General features: G+C 52.5%; 9 protein-coding genes across 9 annotated transcripts; 5 read left to right on the forward strand and 4 right to left on the reverse strand.

Annotated features, from left to right (window-relative positions):
• Nucleotides 1-2,892: 2,892 nt before the first annotated feature.
• Nucleotides 2,893-3,451, forward strand: J4E83_003195 (uncharacterized protein; the record flags this gene model as incomplete). Its single annotated transcript, XM_049330132.1, has 2 exons — nucleotides 2,893-3,097; nucleotides 3,153-3,451. 2 exons carry the CDS (start codon nucleotides 2,893-2,895, stop codon nucleotides 3,449-3,451), a joined length of 504 nt encoding a protein of 167 aa, XP_049190628.1.
• A 535-nt stretch (nucleotides 3,452-3,986) lies between these two features.
• J4E83_003196 (uncharacterized protein) lies at nucleotides 3,987-4,539 on the reverse strand (the record flags this gene model as incomplete). The annotated part of the gene is made up of 3 exons (XM_049330133.1): nucleotides 3,987-4,132; nucleotides 4,180-4,239; nucleotides 4,329-4,539. The coding sequence occupies 3 exons, from the start codon at nucleotides 4,537-4,539 to the stop codon at nucleotides 3,987-3,989; spliced, it is 417 nt and encodes a 138-aa protein (XP_049190629.1).
• A 417-nt stretch (nucleotides 4,540-4,956) lies between these two features.
• Nucleotides 4,957-7,291, forward strand: J4E83_003197 (uncharacterized protein; the record flags this gene model as incomplete). Its single annotated transcript, XM_049330134.1, has 2 exons — nucleotides 4,957-5,435; nucleotides 5,500-7,291. The coding sequence occupies 2 exons, from the start codon at nucleotides 4,957-4,959 to the stop codon at nucleotides 7,289-7,291; spliced, it is 2,271 nt and encodes a 756-aa protein (XP_049190630.1).
• Nucleotides 7,292-7,834: 543 nt separating this feature from the next.
• On the reverse strand, nucleotides 7,835-8,527 carry J4E83_003198 (uncharacterized protein; the record flags this gene model as incomplete). The annotated part of the gene is made up of 1 exon (XM_049330135.1): nucleotides 7,835-8,527. One exon carries the CDS (start codon nucleotides 8,525-8,527, stop codon nucleotides 7,835-7,837), a length of 693 nt encoding a protein of 230 aa, XP_049190631.1.
• Nucleotides 8,528-9,741: 1,214 nt separating this feature from the next.
• Nucleotides 9,742-11,256, reverse strand: J4E83_003199 (uncharacterized protein; the record flags this gene model as incomplete). The annotated part of the gene is made up of 1 exon (XM_049330136.1): nucleotides 9,742-11,256. One exon carries the CDS (start codon nucleotides 11,254-11,256, stop codon nucleotides 9,742-9,744), a length of 1,515 nt encoding a protein of 504 aa, XP_049190632.1.
• Nucleotides 11,257-12,456: 1,200 nt separating this feature from the next.
• Nucleotides 12,457-13,632, forward strand: J4E83_003200 (uncharacterized protein; the record flags this gene model as incomplete). Its single annotated transcript, XM_049330137.1, has 2 exons — nucleotides 12,457-12,757; nucleotides 13,079-13,632. The coding sequence occupies 2 exons, from the start codon at nucleotides 12,457-12,459 to the stop codon at nucleotides 13,630-13,632; spliced, it is 855 nt and encodes a 284-aa protein (XP_049190633.1).
• A 536-nt stretch (nucleotides 13,633-14,168) lies between these two features.
• Nucleotides 14,169-14,931, reverse strand: J4E83_003201 (uncharacterized protein; the record flags this gene model as incomplete). Its single annotated transcript, XM_049330138.1, has 3 exons — nucleotides 14,169-14,450; nucleotides 14,696-14,770; nucleotides 14,827-14,931. The coding sequence occupies 3 exons, from the start codon at nucleotides 14,929-14,931 to the stop codon at nucleotides 14,169-14,171; spliced, it is 462 nt and encodes a 153-aa protein (XP_049190634.1).
• A 487-nt stretch (nucleotides 14,932-15,418) lies between these two features.
• VTC1 (vacuolar transporter chaperone) lies at nucleotides 15,419-15,868 on the forward strand (the record flags this gene model as incomplete). The annotated part of the gene is made up of 2 exons (XM_049330139.1): nucleotides 15,419-15,452; nucleotides 15,507-15,868. 2 exons carry the CDS (start codon nucleotides 15,419-15,421, stop codon nucleotides 15,866-15,868), a joined length of 396 nt encoding a protein of 131 aa, XP_049190635.1.
• Nucleotides 15,869-18,616: 2,748 nt separating this feature from the next.
• Nucleotides 18,617-19,471, forward strand: PSF2 (DNA replication protein psf2; the record flags this gene model as incomplete). The annotated part of the gene is made up of 3 exons (XM_049330140.1): nucleotides 18,617-18,730; nucleotides 18,812-19,311; nucleotides 19,360-19,471. The coding sequence occupies 3 exons, from the start codon at nucleotides 18,617-18,619 to the stop codon at nucleotides 19,469-19,471; spliced, it is 726 nt and encodes a 241-aa protein (XP_049190636.1).
• Nucleotides 19,472-26,022: the final 6,551 nt, after the last annotated feature.

Consider the following 26,022-nt stretch of genomic DNA (forward strand, 5'->3'; position numbering starts at 1 on the left):
CTATCGTCTCTCGCTGCACGCAATCGATAGAGCTATCGTCGTATTTTCCCAGCTGCACATCCACCCGTCAGCTGCACCCGAAACCCCTACTGGCCTGCAGCTTCAGGAGGCAGCTAGGCCGCACCGTTTATTTTGGATCGCGCCCGTGCGGTCCCGCTAGCCGCAATGGGCGTCGCTACTGCAGGAACCCTTTCGTGAACTTCCGTCATTCGTCGGTTCTTCTTCAACAACAGATTGTCGACCAGGGCTCCCGTTGTGAGTTCCAGGCCATACGACCGCTCAGAAGCGCCCTGGGCCCCTGAACCATACTATGTACACGCGAACGCCCGTATCTCCACGCTGCAGTATCGTGCTACGTTCCCCGAAGCACAACAGCTCAGCGATCTTTTTTCGCTGCATAGCCACTCTCGTCCTCTGGTCGCCCAGGACCCGCAAAAACACAATCCTCCCCCTTTCCGATGCTGTGGAGCTCAAACTGGTCCAGAACAAACCCGCTCCACGCTGTCTTCATTTCCCGATCCCGCAGCGGCCGAGCGTTGGTTGTGCACGACCTGCGACTGCCTTGCGTTCTGCATGCAGGCTCCCCCGAGCCCGCTTCCGCTTAACAACCGTCATTTATCGAGATTGTGCCCTTCACCCGTCATATTTGTTCTGCTCCCCTTTTGACATGTGAAACTCTTCGCAGCTTTGTGAAACTCATAGGCATTGAATGCGTAGAACGGGGTTGCAGTCGTGCATCGCTTTTTGTACGACGACTGTTGAGGCACGAAGGAACAGCCAAATCTGCCTCACCGCCACGAGCCTCGCCCTACGAGACCCCTTCATCACTAGGGAGATTACCCGTCTTTCGCCATCGGAATCGCCATCAAAATCGGCTTCTGGTGTTTGATGAGCGCATGGTTACCGGCATAATGTCTAGGCCTTTACTACAGCCTCGCGTGTACGGCTTTGTTGTCGGGAGATTACTCCATGTGATGTCATGTTGGACGACAGTGCACTTGAGTAATTCATCGTTAACTTCCAGTTTTGAGTCTACTTGTTAGTGAAAGGGTATATCCTCGTCGCGCACGCACACATCGAGAACGACTCTTTGCGAATCTTGAATCATGGATCGATCGACAGTGGTGTGAACTGTAACCCTAAGCGCCAGAAAGTGGGTTGTACGACAAATATCACAACTTAGACTTCGTGACAGGCGACCTTCACCTTTCCATGCGTTTTGGGATCTACGTATTCCTGGTGGAATATCTCGTTGCTTGTTTTCCGACTTCTGGGCATATGGACGATCAACAACTTCTGTCGTTGGGGGTTCTATGCCCATTGCGGTTCGAAACAAACGTACGAACACCGGCACCTCGAAATGCAACCAGTGCTGGTGGGCCAGCTTCCAGTAATCCCCAAAACGCGATGTCATGGGATCTTCTGCAGACTAAGGTAGACAGAGGTCGGGTTTACACAATCCCAATGGATCTGGGGATACCAGGTTGAGTTTTTACTCGATTGATTCGGCCGTATGCCTTGTGATCCATGCAAGGATTGATTCAATGAAAGACGTTTGCCTGTGAAAGAAGCCTTCGATCGATTCGATAATCACGCGCTTGCTCGAAAGATCCAAACCGGGAGGCGTGAGACCCTATATGGTGCGGAATGATTGGAATACAAGAGAATAATTCTTGCACGCTTTAATGACGGGCTCGTTTAAGAGCCAAGATGTCATCATTCCCGACGGCGTAGATGTTCATGTTGTCACGCCGTTTTTGATTTAATGAGTAGAAGTCGGTGGCGTTGGTATTGTGCGCTTGGAAAGGGATATATCGGCTTCATACGCTACCGGACATTCTCTTCTTTGTCGAAACTTTGATTGGGTCATGTCGTAGGCGCCCATATTCAACAGAAGTCCAGCGGGGACTGTGATCGATTGTATAGCGTCTGCGTAGAAGTCGTGAGATGCTTGGAAAGTGAACCAATATCCGCTGGATATTGGGAGCGACTCTGTTTGAAGATATAGCGAAAGCCAATTCGGTTGCATCCGGGTTTCTAGTATGTCATGACTGTAACACCTTAGCATGTATCCTCGAGCTGATGTTATGCATGCTTTGGTGATGCAATAGCTTTGTGGCGTTGATTACACGGGCAAACTCCGTCTCGCGAAGTGCAACGCAATTACTTCCTGCTCATCCGTACACGAAGGATAAGATCGTGTTCGCAGTACCTTTAAAGCCGTCAGAAGGAGCTCCAACGTAACAACTGATCTGTGCAGGCTCATGGATGTGGTATACACAACTGCCGGATGTTCGAAAGAGGTGGGCTTCCTCGCGAGTCAAACCGCATGCTCTTGCTAGCACCAACGATGATGTCCGCGGACGGGTAGTGGATAGTCCCTCATGACGAAAAAGAAAATATGGCACAGCGAGCCGCGCAGCAGTATATATGCAGCGTGACCTGGGTCACGCCGCACGACGCGGGCTTGCAGGTGTGTGGCCATACAGCATTAGCGATGGAAGCCGACAGAAGCGATCGTGGGGACAGAACGTGGCTGGCTAGGAATGGGTTTCACCGAGGAAGTACCGATTGACTATGACGCATTGGCCATTCTCCTCTCACGAGACAAATCACCATCGAACAACGAAGACGTACATGCAACACGACATTGACCTGTTACCGACTCGCTGCTCACCCCTCACACCCTCTTGCTACTTTCTTTGATTACATTCACCACCACTCCGCCCAAGCTCTGACGTTGGATCTCGATAAGGGCTCATTCCCAGCCCTGCAGCTCGCGATTCCCTTTGGTCCCTGCGCTGCGTAGCTACGCCCCACTGCCACCCCAACTTCTTAAGGGTCCGATCACCCTACACAAGCCGCACCAGCAACATGTCGCATTTCACCAATATGGCCGCCCCGCACACGCTATCTCCTAGGAGTGCCACACCAAACTCTGGGAGTCGAACAATGGAGGTTCGACCTCAGCCCGTATTGCGTCTGTCAGCACCTTCCGGTGTGCTTCGTCTACGCGCAGAGCCATCAGAACGCCGACACATTCAATGGGCCGAAGACGTGGTTGACAACGAAGGCATGGGCAAGAAATCTTCCAAAGGTACGTTGATCCAGTCCGCGCGATGCTGTCATGGCAGGGACTAACAGACTTGAAGTTTGCTGCATCTACCACAAACCCCGCGCCGCTGACGAGTCTTCTGACGACGACTCATCAGACTCATCGTCAGACTCAGATTCCGACTCCGAGCCCGACAACAGCACCGCAAGGCCTGCTGGGCGCATGGGTGGAGCGCGCGGCAGACGGCCACATCAACATGCTCACGACGATTGTGAGGACGTCCACGATCACGGCGAGGGATCGAGTACCCCGCAAAAGCACAAGCGCCAACGGAGGAAGCCAAGCCCAAATGCCTACGAGAAGATGCCGAAGCAGAAGAAGCAAGCTGCGCTCTAGCTGGTAAACTCTCAGTGTCTACTGGGGGTTGGTCAGTACGACTTGGAAACGATTTTCATTGCTTGGAGTTACGGGTGTCCAAGAGGCACATCATGATTTGGACTGCGTCATTGCATAGCGCTGGGAAAGGACTTGGATAGTCCGCAAAACGTCGCCTTTTGTGGCTGGACGTGAGACATTAGATGCAGATAAGCATTATCTTGTAGCATTAGAATTGCACATGCGAGGCTGGGAACCTCAATTCCTACTAGACGTCTTCTCATCCTTCTTGTCTCCGATTGGTGCAGTCTTCACCGTTCTTCCGTGTACACGCTGTTCTGCAGTTGTGAAACCAATCGCAGCAGACGTTGGGCTCGGCTGCGTGCAGCTCTCCTAGCGAGACATCTTTGCTTGCAATGTCTTGCGGATCAAAGTACGAAGACATGCACGTTTAGTCGATCACGCGTCGATTATCGTCCTTGTCGTCCGCCCTTACTCGTAGAGTTTCCAGCAGCGCGAAAACTCAATCAGGTGTCACTCCACGTGTCAGGACCGCTCAGTCGTCTGCAGTGGCTGCATTCGCCTGTTCTATCACCGCAGGAGCGTGTTGTGTAGGAATGCGGACAAGCGTCTGGGGCAATGGTGGCCCATCTTCTGCCTTGTTTTCTGTCTCATCCTCGTCTTTCGGTTTTGGAAGTTTTGCTTTTTCGAATTAGTGCTTGCTGGATTTGTGAGAATGGAGAACATACTTGACGCCATGTTTATAGCTCTTAGCACATTATGCCAGTTTGAGAGCACTGCCGCGACCGCTGATCAACCGCAACATTAGTATGATGTTCCTATTGTGCCGGCTGCCAGTCCTATCGATCCAGCTTTCTGCGTGCAACGCCTGACATACCTTCTGTTCCATCTGACAATGTCGATAGCTTGTCAGCGAGCATCTGCATCTGGTCTGCAAGCCCTCCGCTTAGCGCTTGCAGGTCCTTCAAGTTGGCTAATTCGGCTTTCTTTTCTGCAATGCGCGCAAGCAACACAGGGGATTGTTGCTGAGACCCGCCCATGGACTGGTTGCGGAGATGTGAGGGAAGAGGCCGTGTGAAGTTCGACATATTTCTCGATCGATCGACTCTAGTTGACGTAGTCAGGTTTGTGGTTGACGAAGTCGAGATCGGAAATAGTTGGCAGGTGTTTTTGCTTGTGTAGATGCGTCAACAGGAGGGAAGCCTGGCCTGGATGAGCACCTGAAAACTGATATGTTGAGTTTATCCGTTTTTTCGTCTTGTGAGATGCGTATGCTATCATCATATCAAATGCTGCGCTGCTGCATTGGTGAACGCGTTGGTGCCCCTCTCGTCACGTGGACGCGCTCTTGGCGCTAACCCGTCTGAACTTAGCTTTGTTGCTATGTAAACATGCAATGACGAACACAGAAGGAACACCTACCGACGCCCTAGAGTAGCAACGCCACGACAACTGCGCGACCGTCTACAACACTATAATTAATCTCGACATACCTATCTGCGCATATGGCGCGTCTCAACGAGCCGCCGATTGCACCTCAGCCGTCGGCGGAATCCATCGAAGCCCTTAAACGACGCTTTTTGAGGCAAAACCGCGAACTCGCAAAGACGAACTCGATACAATCTATCCGCATCCGCAGCCTCGAAACTGACTGCTCGCGACTTCTTGCCGAGAATCTGGCATTGCGCGAGCAAGTCTTGAATCTCCATAACACGATTGAGTCGCGTCCGGCACTCGACCAATTTGATGTTGTCAAAACACAGCTTGAAGCCAAGCTATCAGAGCTCAGCAGCCTGGTAGCTGGCCTATCGCAAACAAGAAGTGGGAGTGGGAAAGACAGAGGAAGACGGAAAAGCCAGATGACTGCGAAGAGGAGGAGCGGAGAAGAGCGGCAATGGAGGAGTGGACTGGGTCTACAGGAGGTTGAGAACGCCATGCTGCCTACTATCACAGAAGACAAATACTATCCTCGCAGGACAATGGGGTACGTCTGCATCGCGTTCCAAGCCGTGACACGTACAGACGCGCATGAAGCTAACTTCTTGCAGTGCGGACGAGCTTCAGCAGACCTTAGAAGACCCAGACAGTCAATCCCCAGACATTGGCCCTCCGCCAGTTGCCCGATTCGAAGACGAAGACCCCATCGGTTTCGACCCCAGCCCCGCGATAGAAGAGCAGCGAGAAGAAGCTGCAGACGACGGTGAACCTGCACTATCGGTGAACCTCGAGACGCGTAAGAAGCGACGCGAGAGCGGGCCCAAGCTCAATATACGTCGTGTATCTCTCTTCGAATCACCGGAAGAGTCTGAAGAGCCAGTCGCGAAGCCTCTGCGCACTGGGGCCAAGCGGAAGTTCAGCGTTCAAGAGGATGAGGAAGTGAACCAAGCCAAGAGTGATGCTTTCAGGTTCAGCCGCCGGAATGCCCCAGGTGCTTCGGACGTGGAGGCGTCAAATGATGACTCTAGACCTTCTGCACTAGAACGCCCTCCCGTCCTTTCAGCTAGTAAGTACCCCCAAAGCAATAGTGTACACAAATCTGACTTGGTAGAACCCGTCAATACCGATCCAGTCTTGTCGCCAAAGAAGCAACGCTCTTCAGGTCAAGACAAACCAGATAAGCCAGACAAGCCAGCACCTAAGGCCCGCAGCCGCCCTCGATTGAATATCACGCGCAACACGACGTCAGAACTCCCGCTTCTACCAATGCCTGAACCGGTGCCTACTGCTGAGATTGTGCTTGACTCTCTACCCCCAAAAACACCCGCCGTGGAAGAGACCTTCTCTCCACCATCTACAGAGCCGTCGACACAACGACCAGACAACAAGGATACACCACCACCAGGGGATCTCAACTCAGTCGATCAGACCGGTCAAGCTGGACGACCGGGTAGACGAGCCCGTCCCCAAGTCAGTTACAAAGAGCCCAGTCTCAATGTGAAGATGCGGCGTCCAGACGCCAAGCTGGTCGACGCGGTGATCGATCGCAGGGCCAGTGTAGATACTCAGAATGTACCTTCCACATTGGTCAAACGGGACGCCGATGGCGAAATCGCGTGGAAGCCGGTATCGGCAGTCACTCAACCGAGGGGTGAGGAAGAAGCTGAAGCTGGAAGCCCGTTGAGACAGAAGCTTGACCGGAACCAAGATTCCAAAGCATCGCCCGCGTCAATGGCTGAGCCAGAAGAACGATCAACGACCTCGAAAGCCATATCCGCGCTCATTACCGAGACTAGCACTGCTAAGAGAAGAGTGGCTACTTCAACTGCGGGACCAGTGTCGGAGCCTCTCACCGCCAAATCTGCAGATCTTGCCCTCTCAAGCAAAGATACGATAGCTGTAAGACAAGCACCACCAGAGAAGGACACTTTGGCTGTATTCGACTTCACGGACTCGTCACCTGCTGACACTGGGTCCAACCCACGTGCCCGCGTCAACGAACTTGCCAAAACAGCGAGAAGCGCACGGCGACACTCCGCTATGCCTACATCTTCCTCGTCAACGGTGTCGGACGAGCGCAGAGCTGAAAGGGAGAAGACTGAGGGCACGCTCCCTTCTTTGCATAAGCGCACTGGCAGCGGAAATGTGAAAAGTAGTAGTAGTACGAGCTTAGCGAGAAGCAACAGTACTAATGGTATTGCTAGGAGTACGTCGAGTGCTCGAACGACAGTAAAAGACAAGAAGCCTCCCACCACAGGAAGCTTACCAGCCAATGAAAGCACGAACGACCTCAGGACGAAGGTCGATGGTGTCGAGGACGCAAAAGTACGGGACAGAGATAGGGAGACGAGCACGCTGAGAGCCGAACGCGCCGCTAGTCGACGGAAAAGTATGATGCTTTAGGGATAAGTGCAGAGTGCAATGTAGACATGGAGGCGTTTTTCTGGTGTATTGGCGTTTTGGGGGGCATGACATGAGCCCTTTCTCCATAGCGGTGGCGTTTCTTTGCGAATGATACCTGATCTCACGAGATCGTCTCTGGTTTAGTGTAATTGGATCGCCTTATGACCATCATGAAGTCTGATGTAATGTCGCATTCTACAATTCTTTACCTCGTTGTTTTTGATGGCATGGGCTTTGCACATTTGTGATTCACAATGTTGCCTCTTCGAAGAGATTCCCGTGGGTCGTTCTTGTGTAATTGTGCGTCATCGACTGCGTATAGGATTGCACTCATTGCTTTAGTTAGCGGGGACATGGCTATGGAAGAGTCTTTCTGTTAGCAAACTACGCGCAGACAAGAGTGAATGGTAGTGATGATGCGAGTGATTGTATTGTTGTTCGATATATGTCTCTCCCTCCAATCGCGCCTCTTGCCTTCCCTCGACATGATGAAACGAGTGTCCAGTCCCTTTGCTTGAAGCAGTCTCTCTCTGAGTGCCATATCTAACGGTCCCTGTCCTCGTACCAATCCTTGCTACCATTGTTGCTGAAGACCCTCTTGAAGCCCTTGGAAACAGCGTCAGTGACGCTAAAGTCATTGAAGAGCCACTGGTTGCTGTGCCGGCCATAGTACTTGAACTCTTTAGCTTCCTCGCTCTTCGCACTCCTGCCGCTGCCAACGCTGCTTTGGGTGTTCCTGCGGCTGCGCTTGTGAACGCGCGGCTTGCTGAACTCGCCTGGCGCGACGCCGACACTTTCAGCGTGCGTCTTGGAGCTGGGCTCAGCATGCATGACACGGAGACCAGAGTACTGCGAGTACTGAGAGTCGTTGGTGCCCGTTGTGGACGTTGTTGCTGACTTGGTGAAACGGGGCATGATGCCGCTGTCAATAGAGGTGGATCGGGGACGTCGCTGGGACAGAACTGAATCGGAGGCGGTATCTCCATTGGATTTGGTGGTGGAGTTGTTGTTGTTGGATTTGTTTTCGAACGAGGCAAGCCTTGGAGTCAAGTCTTGTGCGTCGATGCGTTGGTTGTTGTAGTCAGTCATCGGCAGGATGGTAGGGGACTGAGTGGTAAAGGTGATGACGTTGAGGTCTTGGTTGATAGTGGAGTGTGTTTGATAGTCTCGAATCTTGTCTGACTTTGATGTTGAGGCTATTGGTTTGGAACTGATGCTCGTAGGTGGTGCTACCATCGATTGTGGCAGTGTATGCTAGGGGCATTACTCGAGTATATATGCTTTCTCTCAGAGCACGCCAAGACTGCGTCCTTCACCTCAAAATGCAGTCAAGACTTATTCCCGTTCCCAAGCCTCTTGGGTGGAGTCACAGGCTCGACGTAGGGGAAGTCGGCTCGGCACAAACGTCTATCTTGGCCCAACCATAAGCTTCATCCAACGCTAATAACCCACTTTATCCTGCAGTGTTCTCAGTCTCGTTCGGTTTAAACGCTATCGTACGCCTAATACGAGAACACATGACCTCTAACCCTTGCGCGTAACGGTCAGCCTTACGGCTGTATCGGCACGCAAGGAGACCGTGCTCTAGCCACAGCAAGCCACACCCAATCCCCGGTTCAGTAGCAACACGTTATGCAAGGCCGCGAATGCATGCTCCTGCAGCATGACATCGTTTTTACTAGCCACGGGCTGGGCGAGACTCCGATCTTTCCGGCTAGCCACTTAGAGATCTAGCTGTGGCTTGTAAGCTGTGGCTCGTGAAGAATTTATCTGGAAGTCTCGGCCTTGCGGCCTGAAGAGTCGAGCCGCAAGAGTCGGTCAAGCCACACGACGTTGAAGGGCCCTCAAAGTGGACACTAGCTGGATTGGAATGCTCAATAGATTCGTCAGGAATTGAATACGTTGCCGGTGTTCCACGCCGTAGCCATAAAGAAGCTGTCGTCTTCGGTGACAGATGACATCGACGAATGTCAATAAATGCAAGGGCTGAGCGCTGATGAACCTCGAGCGCAAGGATCAACTTTTGATAAGAAGCCCCGAAACGTTGGGCACGTCTCGAGCGGTCGCCGAGGATGTGCTCTCCGTGGTTGATCTCAGGTTCGGACGCGCGTCAGGAAGCATGGAGGATGACGTGCAGAAGGAGACAAGGAAAGAGCTTGCAGCTAAAGCTACTCTGTGGACTTGGAAGGACCATAAGGTGCTAAAGAATTTTGAGCATAGAAAAACAAGAGTAGGAAGCTCCATCTGACCGGAAATGGCTTCGCTTGCAAGCCGAAACGGAGCTTCGATCCTTGGAAGTTAACATTCGAAGCTAAGCTTTCTCTACAGAAGCACAATATCATAACTTGTGTCGTAGTGTAAGAACAACGCCATACGCCGCATCATCGTAATGGGGTATATGGATATCAGAAACACCTGCCAGCGCCGCGCATTGTAATTCAAGCACCAGTTCATACACCTGGGACACCTCCCTTGCTCCGAATGCGCCCGTCCTTGACCGAACCTATTGTGACACCTGCTTCGCCAGTCATCCAACCTGGCATCTTCTCCCCATCTACAATACCCTCTTCAACCAGTTGTCTGATGCCAGCAAAAACATGCGTTCCTTGAAAAGTGACTCGCACATTTGGTACCCAGCCTTCTTCGCCTCGTATTTCCTCAATATCTTCCGCGGTTCTATCGAGAAGGGAAGGACGGCCACGTCGTGTCTGGTGGGAATTTTGGGCATCGAGGTTCGATGTGTCACCGTCTACTTGCGTCGCAGTGCTGCCATTGACGGGAGACGGGAATGGGTCATCAATGCGAACTTCGACTCGTTCAAGGCCTTGACCATCGTCGGGCTGCGCCGAGCTACCGAAGCGGCCAGCAGCTATCTCTTTTCTACGTTTGGCCTCTGAAGACTCTTTGCCGTCCAGTGGTCGCTTAGGCCTGCCTGGCCCAGTCTTGGGTCCACTGGCGGCACTGCCCTTTTCGCCTGCACTCTTCTCTTGTCCGTCGCCTTTTTGCGTGGTAATGAAATCTAGTGCATTCTGGCTGAAACTATGATCCTGAAAGATGCTCCAACCACCTGCAGCTGCATTGCTCTTGCCAGGACCGCGGTACGTGAGCAGCGCATCGAGTGACTTGGTAGTAAAGTTTGTGCTTGTCAGCTGGTAACGCGCAGAAGGCCTCGAGAAGGCTTTCGGTATTGCTTGTTGCACGATGTCCCTCAGATGCCGCCCCTCATCTCCGACGACCTGGCCGGTGAGCGTTGCTAGCGAAGAATATACAAAAGGCGAGCCATTTGGCCAGACGAAGAATACGGCTTTCGCACTGTCCGTGCTACTGGACTCTACGGTCAACGATGCTTCGTTGCTGTAGGGCGAATCGTGTATGTAGACGCGTAGTATGGTCATGGGCGATGTTTTAATCCGTGTCATCAGATAATGCGCCTTCATCAGTGGGGTCAATTCTCTTGCGAGATTGGACATGAAGGTCTGCGCCTGGAAGCGTGGGAGGTGGTCTGAATCGTTTGTGACTTCCATGTCCGTTATTGGTGATCGCGCATTCGGTATTTTGGTAAGACGCTTGGCTGTCCAGCGCAAGGCATTTGGATGATCGAGGAGGTACTGGATCTCGGCCGTTGCCAGCTGGTACATGGATATGCCGTGTCGCCAGTCTCCCTCGAGTATGCGGTCGAGCACCTCTCTCCTGCCACCTTTGCGCGCGGCAAGCTGCTTGTACGTCTCCTGGAGCACCTCATAGCTTTGCGCCGGCTCGTATATCTCCTCTTCATCTTCATCCTGTATCCGATCGCCGAGGAGGTATGGCTTGCAGAAGTCGCGGTTCTTCTTGCTGAGCCATTGCAACGCGAGCGATACGAGGGACTGGCGGGAGAGCTTGGTGAAGGTTCGCTGGACTTCGCGGTGGTTTACGGGCAGCCGGTGGGAGTGGGGAATGTTCTTGTAGTCGGGGGCGGTAGCCATCACGTCGATGCGCTTTTGGTCTACATGGAGGGGTTGCTGGGCGTTGTTGATCGGACGATGTTATCGATAGTGGAGTCGCGACGCGTCGAGGAGGAACGTGGGACACCACGTGACATGGCCTCCCCACCTGGGCACCTGGCCATCGCACTCAGCCTTGGAGGTACCACGTAGCGACAGACATGTGCTCTCAAGCCACGAATCGCCCCAAAGCGCTTGGATTTGAACACTTTCGATCTGGTGTCTTTGACTTTGGTCCTTGTGCGGCTAGGCATAATGATAGTTCCACTTCCTACGTAGTCTCCAGACCTACCTAGGTACTATGGTGCTGGTCCGTCATAGATGACCATATAGTATTACCTATGTTGATACACGTGAAGCTGTTCCTAACGAGCCTGCAAAATCACTTCAAAACTGTATCCCGTTGACAGCCGTACGTACTGCTACGGTCGCATACAGCTGTATCATGGCTAGGAATGTTTTACCTTATTCGCAAGACTCGAGTGAGGATTGATTACTTGTTTCTTGCCGAAGATAGCATGTAAATGCCGCATGGAATGTGCCGTCTTTCAAATCTGGGATCCACCTAGATCGCCGGTCCAGTCTCGGACAAAGACGCTCAAACACGATTGGCTGTCGGCAATTTGAATGTCTTGATTACAAACAGTCAGTGTTCAGCTGTCGTAAGAAGGAGTCCTGTGTGCTGACGGTGAGAGCGATCATGAGAGACTCATCGCTTCATCAATGTTCAACGTTCTCGGTCCAAGCAGTTACTCACAATTGCCTTTACATTCAAAAACTCGAATTTGAACGCAACAGTCGTTTGCAAGTCCAACCGCACGTGGGGTGAGGCTCGGCGTAAACGCGGCCTGGGGTTTACGGTCGCTAATACTAAGTAGTCAGCTACCGCGGGGCTCCCATTGATCGAGAACGCCCTTCGCACTTTGACGTTCATCCACGTCACGACACCCGCACACATCCCTCTTGCTTTTTGTACTCTCTCCAACGGCTCGCGCAGGAGAACGTGTACACCAATTCAGCGAACTACCCGACGACGCCGCAGCAAATTCGCTTCTCGCAATATCAGCTTCTGCCACGCAAGCGCGATCGGATCGGGCCCGGCAGAGAGCCGACTCCCACTTTCTCAACAGCATATTACCAGCGACTGGACTCCATCGTCGTCCGGATAGCAAACAAACGCTCATGTCCGCCTACAAAGGGCAGCGGGGGCCCAACGTGTCCCAGTACATCGCGAACCTCAACCAGCTGTCGCCACAGCAGGATCTGCTCGCTGATCCAGCGCCCGCCGAGGACTTCTCCGACTTCTTGAACGGCGACTTCTTCGACGCGGACGGCGCTCGCAACGCCAGCGTCGACTTTGCGTCTACCAGTGACTTTGGACTCGGTTTTGAAGCTGAGCAAACACAGCCGTTGAAGACGGACGGAGAGTTTCCGCGCAACCCCAGCACTAGCGTCGACGCGACCATGGACTTCAATCTGAATGGTAAGCATTTTCCCGTTCTTACAGCCGTCATTTTATCCTGTCGATTGGGTTATTGCCAATCGAGTCTTGTCCTTGTCAGGCATCGTACTCTTCGTCCAATTACGCGGACGAGAGGCGCATGCACACCCCGCCTCGTGTGCAGTATGCATCGTCACCCCACACCCTATGTGCTAGCCACTCACCATATGGGATGCTGATGCAGCTAAACATCCCTGCAAGCACGTAGTTGGTTGTTGCGCTGAGCAGAAACACCACACGCTCACATCACCATTCGACTGTAGTAGCCTTGAACACCCATGGCTGACTTTGATACACTCATAGGCGACTTCCCGTTCACCGACTTCAATAACTTCGGTGCGGCTCCAGCCTTTGACCCGTCTATGCCACTGGCGCACGCTCAGCCTGCCCACTACCCGCTCGCACCCAACTACGCTTCGCCTGCCTCCTCACTATCCCCTGCCGCACAAGGCTACGACCAGGCTTCGAAGAAGCGCAAGCTCGACAATGCCGCTCCCGTCATCCCGCAATCACTCGACGAGAACGCCCGCGTCGCCGCTGAGGAGGACAAGCGTCGCCGCAACACTGCTGCGAGCGCTCGCTTCCGCATCAAGAAGAAGCAGCGTGAGCAGGCTCTCGAGCAATCTCAGAAGGAGGCCCAGGAGAAGGTCGCCAAGCTAGAGGCTACCATTCAGCAACTGCAGACAGAGAACGCATGGCTAAAGGGCCTCATCACCGAAAAGAACGGCGGTAAGAGCACCACAGACGAGCTTCGGGCACTTATCAGCAAGCGTGAGCAAGCCGTAAACGGACGGAGTAGCACTACGCACACAGATGGCGTGGGCACCCAGGCCGAGAGCCAAAAGGCAGAGGCCTAAAAGCTGTTCTTCGTTCTTGATCTTCCTTCTCTGTACCCTGTTGCTTACTTGACGTGGTCATTCTTTACTTTCGCGTACTGAGCGTACACTCTGCCACACTACTTCCATGGTTGTAGGTCGAGACGGGATATGCAGTGGGATCAGTAATAGTATGCCATGATGTCCATGTAGACGAGCCCATGAGTAAATAGTCGATACCATATTCAACACATACAATGCAATTTCAACCATCATCGCAGCAAAAGACATTGAGTGAATAAGAAGTAGGTATCAATTTCGCCATATCAACTCGAAGAAGCGCAAGACTATGCACACTGAGGTTTCAACGCCATACCCATGAGAAGAAGAACATCGATCTCGAAGCAAAACCCATCCCAAGCTCACCTCGCACCCTTGAGCAAGCCATTCACATAGCTCTCGCTCGCCCCTACCTTCGCATACTGGGTCTTGGCTTTTTCTATCTTGATCGATCGTCTGTACGGGAGATGCGATCGCTCCCATACGGGAGCATCATTGCCGTGGGCGCTATAATCCCTCTAGATAGCGATCCAGGTAATGGTAATGACGATGTCCATGCCCTTCTTCTCGGCAGCCTCCCACTTGTAGCTGTATGTGCCATCCTTCTCGTTGTTCCAGAAGGCGCCGACTGCGCTGTGCATGCCGCGGCGGCCGTGCTTCTCAGGCTCTGCGGGAGAGCCAATGTGTTGGATTACGGTGCTGTTGGCGATGTACTTGTAGGCGGGTTGCGCGGGAGTTTCAGGGGTGGAGGTCTCGGATGCAGGTGTGGTCTTGCTGATGAGAGTCTTCAGGATGGATTGCTGGTATGGACGTTAGCAGAGGATCTAAGTGAGATGAGGTCGCGTGCGTTGCTGCACAGATCGGTGTCGCAACCATTCGCCGGCGCCTTCTGTTGTCCACCAACAGAGCCTTGAGGCTCTCGCAGGTGTGCGAAGCCGCCTGAAGTTGGCTTCTTCTACATTGGAGACCGGACGCGAACTTTTGACGGGGCTAGTGGCGCATATGGTTGCGCAAGCTAGCGCAGGGAAATATAATTGAGACTTACGATGATCTCGCTGTTCCACTCTCCAACCTTGGTGTGGTCATATGATTCTGCGGAACCGATGGCTTGCTCGCAGGCCTAAATGCCATTGTTAGCTCATGTGACTTCATCCTAGGGTATGTAGGGTGGTATACCTGTTGGGCAATTTGCTCCAGCTCGGAGGTGGGAAGCGGTGACGCGGACTGTCCTCTGTCAGTATACTTTCCATGCTGTAGGCCGGTGAAGATACGTACTGCCATAGTGATGATCGTTCTGTGTAGGGATTATTGATGTAGGGACTGGTTGACTTTAAAAGTATGTCGATGCCTAGGACGGTGATGCTGTGCAGTGAACAGTGTGAATGTCGTGTTTACTCCCAGGATCAGTGTTTGGCCACAGCTAGCGTCGGCGGCCGGAGTTGGACGTGGCACAGAGGGACCGGGCCATCCCCGCATGCAGCCTCACAGCCAATGAGCGTCGCCTATGCAACGCTGTCACGTGGGCGTCATGATAGGCCGACGCAAGTCGCGAGTGCATGGGTTCCCATCGCGACCCGCAACATCGAGCTTTGACGGCACAGTGAAGCAGACTTCTTCTCATCAACTCTCTCCTGCCACCACTCTCTTCGTCTGAAGCTGCACCAAGCATTGGATCCACCCGCGCCCGTCAATTGCCCATTCTACCTTGTCAGGAACACCATCGCAAAGCTCGCGTCGCAACTTCAGTGGGGCTGCTATCACCATCGTCATGTCTACCCAACCGCTTCTCCAGACTGCCCCGGGTGCGTCGCGTCCTTGTGCCCTCCTCAACTGCGCTTACTGACCCTCTTGTCTAGGCAAGCGCATCGCTCTCCCTACGCGCGTCGAGCCCAAAGTCTTTTTCGCAAACGAGCGCACCTTCCTTTCATGGCTCAACTTCACCGTCATCCTCGGCGGCCTCGCGATTGGCCTGCTTAACTTCGGCGACAAGATTGGCAAGATTTCCGCCGGTCTCTTCACCCTCGTTGCCATGATGGCTATGATCTACGCTCTCTTCACCTTCCACTGGCGCGCAAGGAGCATAAGACTTAGGGGCCAGGGCGGCTTCGACGATAGGCTGGGTCCCACCATTTTGACCATTGCCTTGTTCGCCGCCGTCATTGTCAACTTCGTGCTGAGATTGACAATGGGTAATGAGCAACATCATGGCAAGAACTAGAGGAAATGACACAATGGGTGGATGCACGGTGGGCGCATTGGGTGGTACTCATTCTACGTTTCTATGAAGCACGAATGAGTATGCACAGTTCAAGAAGAAGGGGAAAGTATGAAGAAGGGGATCGGAACGGGCAGCCAAAAATCACATGGGCAATGAGAACCGACGAAGACCACATGGTCGGAGCGGTGGAATCGGCGTTTATTCTTGCGAGTGAACATGGTTATGTTATTTAAGAGTATTGTACAACCACGTAATGTCATGGACGTCGAAGTGAGGCGTTTATCATGTTTGCAAAGGTTATTCGACCAAGTTCATGCTTGAACATGTACTAACTATGCAAACTCTATGAGCAGAGCAGGGAAATTGCAAAGCAGTCGCACTTCTCAGATGAATCATGCTGACTATAGGGATAGTCCTTGAGACAGAATGGCGACTTCCTGACATCTGATATAAACGGTTTAGATACAAGTGAATTTAGTTCAGAGAAGGGAAGACCCGCATGAACCACAGGCGTATTATAAGAATGTATCTCTGTGATCTCAAACGAGTACCATGTTGAAAGAGCTGATACTGCTACAATAGCGTAGGTGCGCTCAAGGGCGCAAAGTTACTCAAATCAAATCCAACTGCGGTGGTACTTGCTGCGGATGTGGACCTGTAGAACCGTTGAACGTCGCTGAGATTCGACGTTCATCTCCCTACCAGATGAACCTCTGTAGGTTACCAGGCTCGCTAGCCCAAGTAAACGTGCGGAACAGGAACGTATATGAGACTGCTACGTTAATAGCGAGCAGCCAGACAGTCTCCAGAACCAGTCTGATATCGTATCCGTTTCTCGAGTTCGTGGTTCGACCACACGGCACATAAAGCCGCCAGATGATCCACGGAAGAATGAAATAACGGGGCTCTACAAGAGGGGCAGTAACCACTGATAGAGCTGTCGTGGCTAGCCATATGATAGCAAAGCTTATCTGGCAGGATTGGCGATCAGCTGTGTCTTTGAAAAGGTCGGTTTTGATCTTCTCTTCCGGTGCTTGCTCCACCACCCGTGAGACGGTCTTCGTTGGTAAGGTAAGCGCTTGGATCGTGGACCATGCACAGACGTAGTATATCGGAATCGCGAGATATTTCAGTGCTGGATATAGTCGGAGCATCTTGAAGACGTAGAAAACATAGTGTCGGTTGTCGGCCAAGGTGTACGGGTGGATGATGGTGTTGAAATGAACGGCAAGGAAGCTGCAGGCTTGAAAAAGCCCAGTTGTGAGCAGCGCCGGAAGCCCCAAGCTAAAGGCGATACGGTAGTCGTGACACACTGTCTGCAAACGCATGGGTAGCAAAGGAACAAGCGGTCCAAGCAGAGACCCAACCACCAGTGGCGCTGAAAAGAACGCTATGTATGGCCAGGTATAAAGCATCTGAGGAAGATGGATGGTAGCTGTGTGGGCCGATTTGTCCCCTCTTCATGTCAGCAGTTTGTCAACGTGGAGGCCCAGGGTTACGCTTACCAAGGACAACACTCCCGTTCCAGGCTACAAAGCTAGCGAACAGAACCAAGAGGATGATATAAGGCGAAGCAACCTTGAGCACGAGCAAAGGTTTCCGTAAGGCTGCAACGACCAAGGACAACACGAATATAACAACATCTAACAGACTATCAGCAACTGCTTTAGTAGGGTCCCATAGCGAATCATACCTTGGAGCCCCGCATCTTGAACAGAGCAGTCTTGAACTGTACCGTTTTTCCAGGCGGTCTGTATGGCCAACAAAGGGTCTGCTTTGTCTGACATCGGCGAAGGTGCATCTTTCTTGAGCGCATCGGCAACGGCAAGCCCAGCGGGGAATACAGCCACCCAGAAGATATTAGTTTGCCGGAAAAGAAGTGCAAAGACACCAAATGACACCGCGCTGGAATATCTCGTGACAGTTCGAGTCGATTCCGAATTCGCCAGATACGCATAAAACGCCAGTAAGACAGCCAAAGTCGACCACACATCTGTGTAGTACAATGCCGAGAAGAAGAAAAGAGGAGGAAACAGCGCGACATTGAGAGCGGAATGAACATCAACCATGTAGGTAGAGTCTTGCACGTCATGGTTCGACCTTGCTTTCTCTGCATTCTCGGACAAGCTTTTGCTTGGGTTATCACGCGTCCGGAGTATACGCAGGATACCATAGCTCAGAACCAATATGACACAAAGGGCTTGGGCGTTCACCAGGCGCAAAGAGCCTATTTCACAGCCTAACAGCGGCTTGTGTAATTTGGAGATCAAATATCTTTGGACTTTTATTAGTTGTGTTCAGTAAGCCGTTGTTAGAGGCAGTCGTACAGGCCAGGTGGAGTTGTGATCTTTGGGTCCCATGAGTAGTCGCCTTTACAGTATTTCTGGGCCTGTGGAACATGAAAGTACTCATCCTGGTATTCTGTTAGTGTTGGAATGCTTCCTTAGTGTCGATACTTGCCAGGTAGGGGTTCGGGACTTCGTGCATCACTTCGCCATACCATGTGGCCATGAGCCAGACAATGAACGCTATAGCGCTGGGGAAAGCCCACATCTGAAGCAGAGGTGCCATCAGTCTGCTCTAGTCGATTGACTGGTTAGCTAGAGAGGTGGTGGTGTTGATCAATGAACAGTTTGAAAGACACGGGTAATCCTGATCAAGCTAGCGCACCGCGGCCCGGGCGCGTCTTCAATGTTCGATCCCAAAAGTTAAACCACCACGCGAAGTCGCGAAACCACGCGTCGCAACATGGCATTGCCTCTCCCACCGGGGCTGACGCCCCCAGAAATAGCGTTCCTTTGCGAAATGGAGCTCGTTACTGTCATACCGCGACAAAGACTCGAGGGGCTGGAGCTTCTTGGTGTATGCCTGCCCCTCCAACACCCCGCCATGATTACTTGTATACTCGCACTGCGTGTGACTTAAGATTCTGATGATTTACAGGGCCCCATTAAACCCCTCGTCCCTCCGCACCGAACAGACATCCCTCTGTGGCTAGCCCTACTCCTCAAGCGCCAGCGCCGCGCCAACATACTTCCACCACCATGGCTGAACACGCACTCTCTAAACGCCATCCTCGAGCACGAGATCGAATACGCAGAAACGTTTTCCCCACCACCTCGACTGCCGCCACAGCCTTCAAACAACACGATCCCTACCTCTCCACCCTTCCTACTCAACTCGACGGCGGGAGGATCAGCGGACGCTCTACCATACCACTGGCTCGAGTTAGGTGAAATGCTGCTCGAGACAGCCTCAGACGACTTTGAGGAACCGGACAATGTACGGAAACTGCTGCGAGGTCTGAGGGAAGTGCGCATGGCCAAGCTCAGAAGCGGTGTAGACGTACTAGATGCGGGCGGTGGATTCAAGATGAACGGTGTAGGAGGTATGGAGGTAGGAGAGGGTAGGACATTCATTACCGGTGTCATTGATGGACTGAGGTACGTACTGGGCGATAGTGGTGAGCGGTCAGTGCTAATAGCCAGTAGGAAGATCGCAGCTTCACGAGAGCAGCAACGAAAAGATCGGGACAGAGAAGAGCTGGAGAACGGTTACTCTGGTACAGCCGACTATGATGACGACGAGATGGATATGCAGTGAGCCCGCCCACGCGCTGAAGTGCCACTCCCCTTCGCATCAGGTTTCGACTGGAGGAATTGTTGCACCGGAAGAAGATCGAGCCATCGGCCATGCGCTATCAGCAGCCACGCTCATCATCGACCTCGTCCACGTCCTCTCGCGACAACAGGGTTGTCCCCACAACATGTACAATCCGATGACAATCCGAATACGACCCAGCGTAGTACACTATTATTGTCAATACGCGTTCATCCGCTCAGTCCGGATGTAATCGGCATCGTAGAGAGGATTACAGCATCTAGAAATCTTGCCGAGGTTGAGGGATTTGAAATTCACTCCACGGCCATATACGCCGTTAGACTCGGAACTACGAGTCTGCGAGAGCCACGCTTGAAGCTGACACTTTGAGCGAGCATGAGTTCTCAGATTGGCGTCGCTTTTGCCGATGCCTCGTTCAAGATGCCATTGCAAGGCATCGCACTAGCTGATATATGGAGATGGAGGGATGTGATATTTCCAAAATGAGACTGTCACAGTACAATGCGTTCACTCTTCTCGGCAATGTTGACTGACGTGTTCGATTCGGAGACATCCATTGCACCCGACGAAGACGATCATCTATACCAAATAGAACTTGTTGTACATCCGAGGCGTCGCGAACGTAACCATAACACGCCATTCTCCAGCCGCGATCCACATCGTTCACCTGACTTCTGTTACCCCATGTAAATCGGCCAGAAGTTCCGCTGTGTAATCCCCAGGGACCCTTCACATTCAAGGGACAAAACACGCTGATATGCAAGTCATGACAGCGCGATACTGCCCATGGCGCCGAGCCTAGAACAAGGAGCAACCTTGAAGAAGGCCCGTCAAGGCCGTTCCTCGGCCCGCGAGCGACGTTGCGTGACAGGACCGCAGGCAATATCCCAAGAAGAGGGTTGCGATAACATGAGTGAACGCCTCGATGCGAAGGGGTCCTGTCAGCATGCGCGTCATCATAGCCTGTGCGAAGCGCCGTCTGCATGGCCATTCTACGGCCTCATCGGATGAGATCAGTAGAGAAGATTGGAGCCGCGCCGGAGCCGCACAATCTCACCCAGACCGAGTCTCGACTGCAGATACCAAGGTGTGCATGCTCGATGAAAATTTCAGCAATACTTGGGCTGAGAGGCTCATGTTGATGGGCCCGTGTCGTGGAGGGCGGCAATGCGCGTGACGGGGTCGATCACTGCCCACGGCGCACAAGCAACTGATTCATGTACTTCCGGTGGTAGGTAGCAAGTGATAGGGAGCAGCAGTCTAGACACTGCGCAACACTCCAGCGCAGATACGCTGTTGTGCGCATGTCAGAAAAAGGTCGCGATGTTGCATTGCGAATGCGTGGCGCGTCACGCATTCTTACGAGTTGTCAACTATGAAACGTTAGCTTGACAACAGCAATTAAAAACCAAGATGACCGAGGAATGATCCTAGGCACTCTCTACCCATCCCCATTTGTCCGGACAAGCCGACACGTGGTGAAGACATGGATAGAGCCTTCTGTTCTCGCCTGGCCTTGCTTACCCTCTCCGCGCATATACCCTAGCAGTCCTATTACTCCACTTTGCTAAACACTATATCGCAACACCGCAGTGAGGCTGGCAAGCTGGTGATAATAGTCACAGCCAAGTGTTTCTTCTCGTCATGCCGTACATGTACTCGTAGCAGATCGTAAACTCTGCATCCTTCCAATAGATACAAGAAGCAAATATGACGAAAACGTTATGCGCGTTGTGCGTGACAAAGCACGCAACGCCTGATCAGGCTTGACGCATGAAAAATGCGTGTACGTGAGTCGCGGCTATGCGCAAGGCAATGGCATAACTGACCAGGGTCGTGAGTCGTGTGGAGACGGAATAAAGAAGTATGATACGAAACCAAAATCTGGGTAGACTACGGACAGGTAAGGAAGATGAGAAGGAAAAAGGAAGGTAGGTTTCGTGTATGCAATGAGCTGTAACGGGCGACGTTGTAGCGAAGACAGTACATACTTTGCACACTAGCATCTTGTTAGTATTGTCCGAAGTACCAAGATCTGTTTGATCCGACCTACAGTAGTGTCTCGAGGATCCGATATAGAGAACTTAATTGTAGTCGCCAAGTCGGAATCGTGAAGCGGTCACGATGGCGAAAATAGTCCGCCGCCTGGCGCGATAGTTAGATTCCTTGGAGCATCGTTCTGGGATTGATGTGACAATGGCGCGCATCGCATCGCAACGCATGACGAGAAGCAAATCGATCTCGATGGACGTTTTTGATCGAAACGTGGTCGAGAACTGCGAACTGCGCTGCCGCCCTTTCCGAAGTGGTGTTGCACCTTGAATCGTTTTTTTCTGTGTCGTGTCGCAAGAAGACATTGCTTCTGATGCCAAAAGCAGCAAACTCCGCATGAAACCGACATCTGGAAGCGGTGCTGTCGTTCCTCGCGACAGGAAAAGCAACCCGATACCGTTTATCTGGAGGTACGTTGGTTTCTTTTCCCTTCGCATAGCCACGTGCGCACGTTACATCTCGTGTCGGACCCTCCCGAGGCTCTTTCTCAAGCCAGAACCAACATTCCCCCACAACCACCAACAATGCTCACTGCAGATCCCACATACGCAATACCTTCCGCTTGACCACTGCAATAGCTTACCAGGGTGTTAATAGCAGTCTTCAACACCTCTGTACCATCTTACTTGTTCCAGTAACGGAATCTGAAGAAAGAAGAACGTGAGACAGGGCTCACACGCCTCAAGTATGATCTGACGCCAGCTTTCCCTACACATTGTAAAATGAACATGCGGATACCTTGCGCGGTTCACGAAGAGGCGAGATTGGAAGCGGGTTTGTACATGGAGAGACCGACAGGGATGTGGAATTTATTCCGCGAATGGGGATGAAGCGGATACTGAGACGATAGCTCTGGTCTGTGGATTGTACGGGAACTCGTGTTTGCGCAATCTTGTCCGATGAAGTATCTCAGAATGATAATTGCCTGCGCATGCAGATGTAGCTGTAACGTATGAGTGTTTCTGCTGTGTAGTAATTGGGTTTGGAGATGCGTGTGATGCCATCAGCCTGCAAATTGCATTAGTATCAAATCCTTGAGTAAAATGACGTTTTACGCATGGTGTTTGTAGTTGCATGTAGGAAACCTTGCAGCCGCGTGTACGGGAATGCAGGTACAGGCAGCCTCACAGTATGGGTCAGACCTGCATACTTGCACGACGCTGTGTGCTGCAGCATTGCGCTGTGGCGTCCAGTCGCCTGCAAGAGTAGGTCAGGGGTCTCCCGAGCTCCTTGTATCGCGTCGTAGCCACAGCCATTTTTCCTGACGTAGATGAGGCGTCTTCGAGGCCTAGGGGAGATGAAGCGGAGGACCGATGACTACGCCGCAGGCAGAAACTTATCGTGGCAGGCGGAGCTGAGATCCTGCAGGAACCAAGGGGTCGTTCCTTCAAGATATTAGAGGAACATGCAACGTCAAGGTGCTCTGATGAGTTTCTCCAAGTACTCCAATTCAATCAAGAAAGCGACTTTTGGGAACGCTCTCAAACGCGGGAAACGATACCCACGGCTCTTCTACCTTGGGTAACAGGTATGCTGAACGTCTACAACGTAAGGTGTCGAATTGACTGTTTGGCCGATCTTTGAGCGCGCCCTACGCAACCTTGGTGACAGGGGGCATGAGCCGAGCGCGCGTGGAATCGGAAGACGTGATGAGACGCATGCGTGCATGGCAACCGAGAGGGATGCGCAAACTGGGTGAGGCTGACAGTGGGCGCATCGTACTCGCTATTGCTTGGCATTCTGAATTCCCATCCGCTGGTAAGTTCCCTGGTGGTATTTCAGGCACTTGGCGTCGCCTCACGCCGCAGAGTCATGTGTAATTGATGTTACATACACCTACCTACTTTGCACGAGATGGCCAGATAAGCGGATTTGAGCGCAACAAGACGCCGTTGGTAGTCGCTTAGTGGCTGTCTTACGCCGCCAGCCGTAGGCATGAGCAGTACCATAAAAGATATGTTCGTTGGTAAACCGGTACCGATCGATCGCTCGTTTGTGCAGACGGGGCAACGGTCATATCGATCGCTCGTCTGAATGTGATTCGGAGCTGTGCCACCTCGTGTCCATGTAAACCACGCCGCAGAGGCGCATTCAACATTATTCACATGACGTCCGCAGTCCTTCCAAAGGGATATTAACAACCGAGCCTCGGTAATGCTGCATCGGAGTGATGTCCGTTCTGCAATGGATCCACCATGCGTACCGCGATCCTGGGTCGGTGTTGCACTTCGCATGTGGCTTGTGGTCCGGGCTTGGAGGCTGAGAAAGGGTTTGCGGCACAGCTGTGAGGCCCGTGGCAGAGAAACAGTTCACTTCCATGAATGGACAGCAACGTGTAATGTCGATGTTGTCGGCCATCCTACGAGAGAGCAAGCAGGTTCGCCATGACGTCGTATCAATCCTACCACGTTGGGCTCGTTGTGCTGGTTCCTGCATGGCGCAGTGCAGAGTCGGCGATTTGGCTGCCGGCAGCTAACGCATTCCCGCGGTCGGGAGGTTGGTAAGTTTGGTGACAAAGCTACAGCCCTTAGCTTCCTAGGCGGGAGCTGTTCAGTGGCATGTTTATGATGAAAATCCGAGTGAGAGAAGGGCCGAGTTGTTGAGTAGTTCCGAGAGCGAACTACGCCGGGGCATCAAAACGATGAAACACCTCTCTGCGCCGTCTGCACGCTACCACCATGAAATAGGATTTCGAAATTGTTTACACAAAAACCGCGCCTGTACCAAGATCCACTCGTACTTGAGGGTGAGATGAAGTGAGATGAATGGCCTGCGATGTCGATCTCTCGACCTAGACTTCTCTTTGGGTCTCGTGCGACAATGGGAGATTTCGAGAATGACGATCAACAAAGTTGCACCGTGTGTTGAGATAGCCCAAAGGCTAAGCACGATCGAGTTCTCAATAACGTATCTTGACTCACACCCTCACGGCTGGCTTCCGTCCGCTGTCACCGCGTATCCTCCAAACTCGGCCAGGGTCCGTCGCGCACGGGAGTGTCGTGAACCGAATGACGGCGTTCTCGTTGTTGGCACTGTCCTTGGGAACGTCCACTAATAACTTGCCTGGCTAAAGGGGGTTGGCGGTATGTTACCTTCCGCCGCTTTCAATAGTCGCCCCGCCAGTGCTAGTCTCACACCTTCTTTTGTTGTGAGAACAAGTTAGCAGTGGCGTCTGTCTGTTACTTTGCCCCCGTTGTATGCTGTGCACTTGCGCATACGATGGTATTATCATACTGCATTGTTAAAGAGTGTTGTCAGCCGCGACGATTTGGAGTTTGATATTGGAAAAACAAACTACCCGCGTTTGTACCGCGGAAGGATAGTCCACAGCCCGCTTGCAGCTGCTTTAGGAAGGAAAGGATGTAGATCAAAGTCTCTCTCAGCATGAAAGTCGAAGAGCCAGCCGCTTTTGAGCATATCAACAGGGGTGGAGAATTCGAGTGTGGATTTTCACGAAGGGATCGGCGTCGGGATTGGGCGCATCTTCACTTTGACGATGCGGAGATGCTTGAAGAGACTCACAGAGTGTCTGGCCGGGTCTAGCCGTAGTAGGTTGCTGGACAGGACAGTCGCTCAACAGTGGGGAGTGGGGGTTTAGACTAAGCCTGGGACAAGCGGCCGGCCAGGGCGTTCAAGGGCGTACACTAGAGTTCTAGGAGAATATAGCAGTCTTGGAGGACATCTTCTCTTGACGGCCATTCGAAGCGGTGCTGCGCAGATTGATGGAAATGCACTGTTGAAACAGTCCTTTGAGGATGCACACCGTGTAGAAGTCGAGGTCCACACGCTGTCCGTCAACAGGTTCAGACGTGGTCGTGGAATGCTCGTCGTCAAGTAGGAGTCGCTTAATTGCTGCATCCCAGCAAAGTATATTGTTGTTGACCAAGGTCCCATTGGCAATGGGAAGCGTGAACTGATGGTATATGTGACGATGCTTAAGACGTTGAAGGTAACAAGAGCAGGGATATGTCTAGGCAGTTCAATGCTCTGCAAACCGGCATGTGATACTCGGTAGGGATGCTGTCGTCAGGTCGGCGTTCATAACTGCAGGATGCGCAGAATCGTCACAGTTGCAGATCCATTGCTGCAAGTGGGGGTAGGGCGGGAGGTCGCCTCGATCCCACAACAGCCGGGCAAGAGGCCCATATCGAAGATGACGTTTACGGCGGGCGGGCATTATTGCATCGCCCTTCGCTTCTCGTGTGGTTGATTATGCTCAGTACGGTAGACGGATGGCAAACGGGATAGGCCCGAATCGATTTTTGCGGCGTCCCGACCGTTCGGGGGATTCAGACGGAGGCTTGCAGTGGTGCAGGCGTACGAAGAGCAATGTCGAGATATTCACGCATGTGGCCAATGGGACGGACTGCGGAGGATGCAGAAGAAAATTGGGCTAGGTTGATTCAACTTGATTGGGAGCAAGGCACTTGAGCCGGGGAAGATGAGCCGGCGGAAGTTGCCAAGCCGAGTTAGAGGCGGCG

This window comes from Alternaria metachromatica, assembly GCF_023757995.1.
Source record: "Alternaria metachromatica strain BMP 0045 chromosome Unknown scaffold_5, whole genome shotgun sequence".
Taxonomy (NCBI): domain Eukaryota; kingdom Fungi; phylum Ascomycota; class Dothideomycetes; order Pleosporales; family Pleosporaceae; genus Alternaria; species Alternaria metachromatica.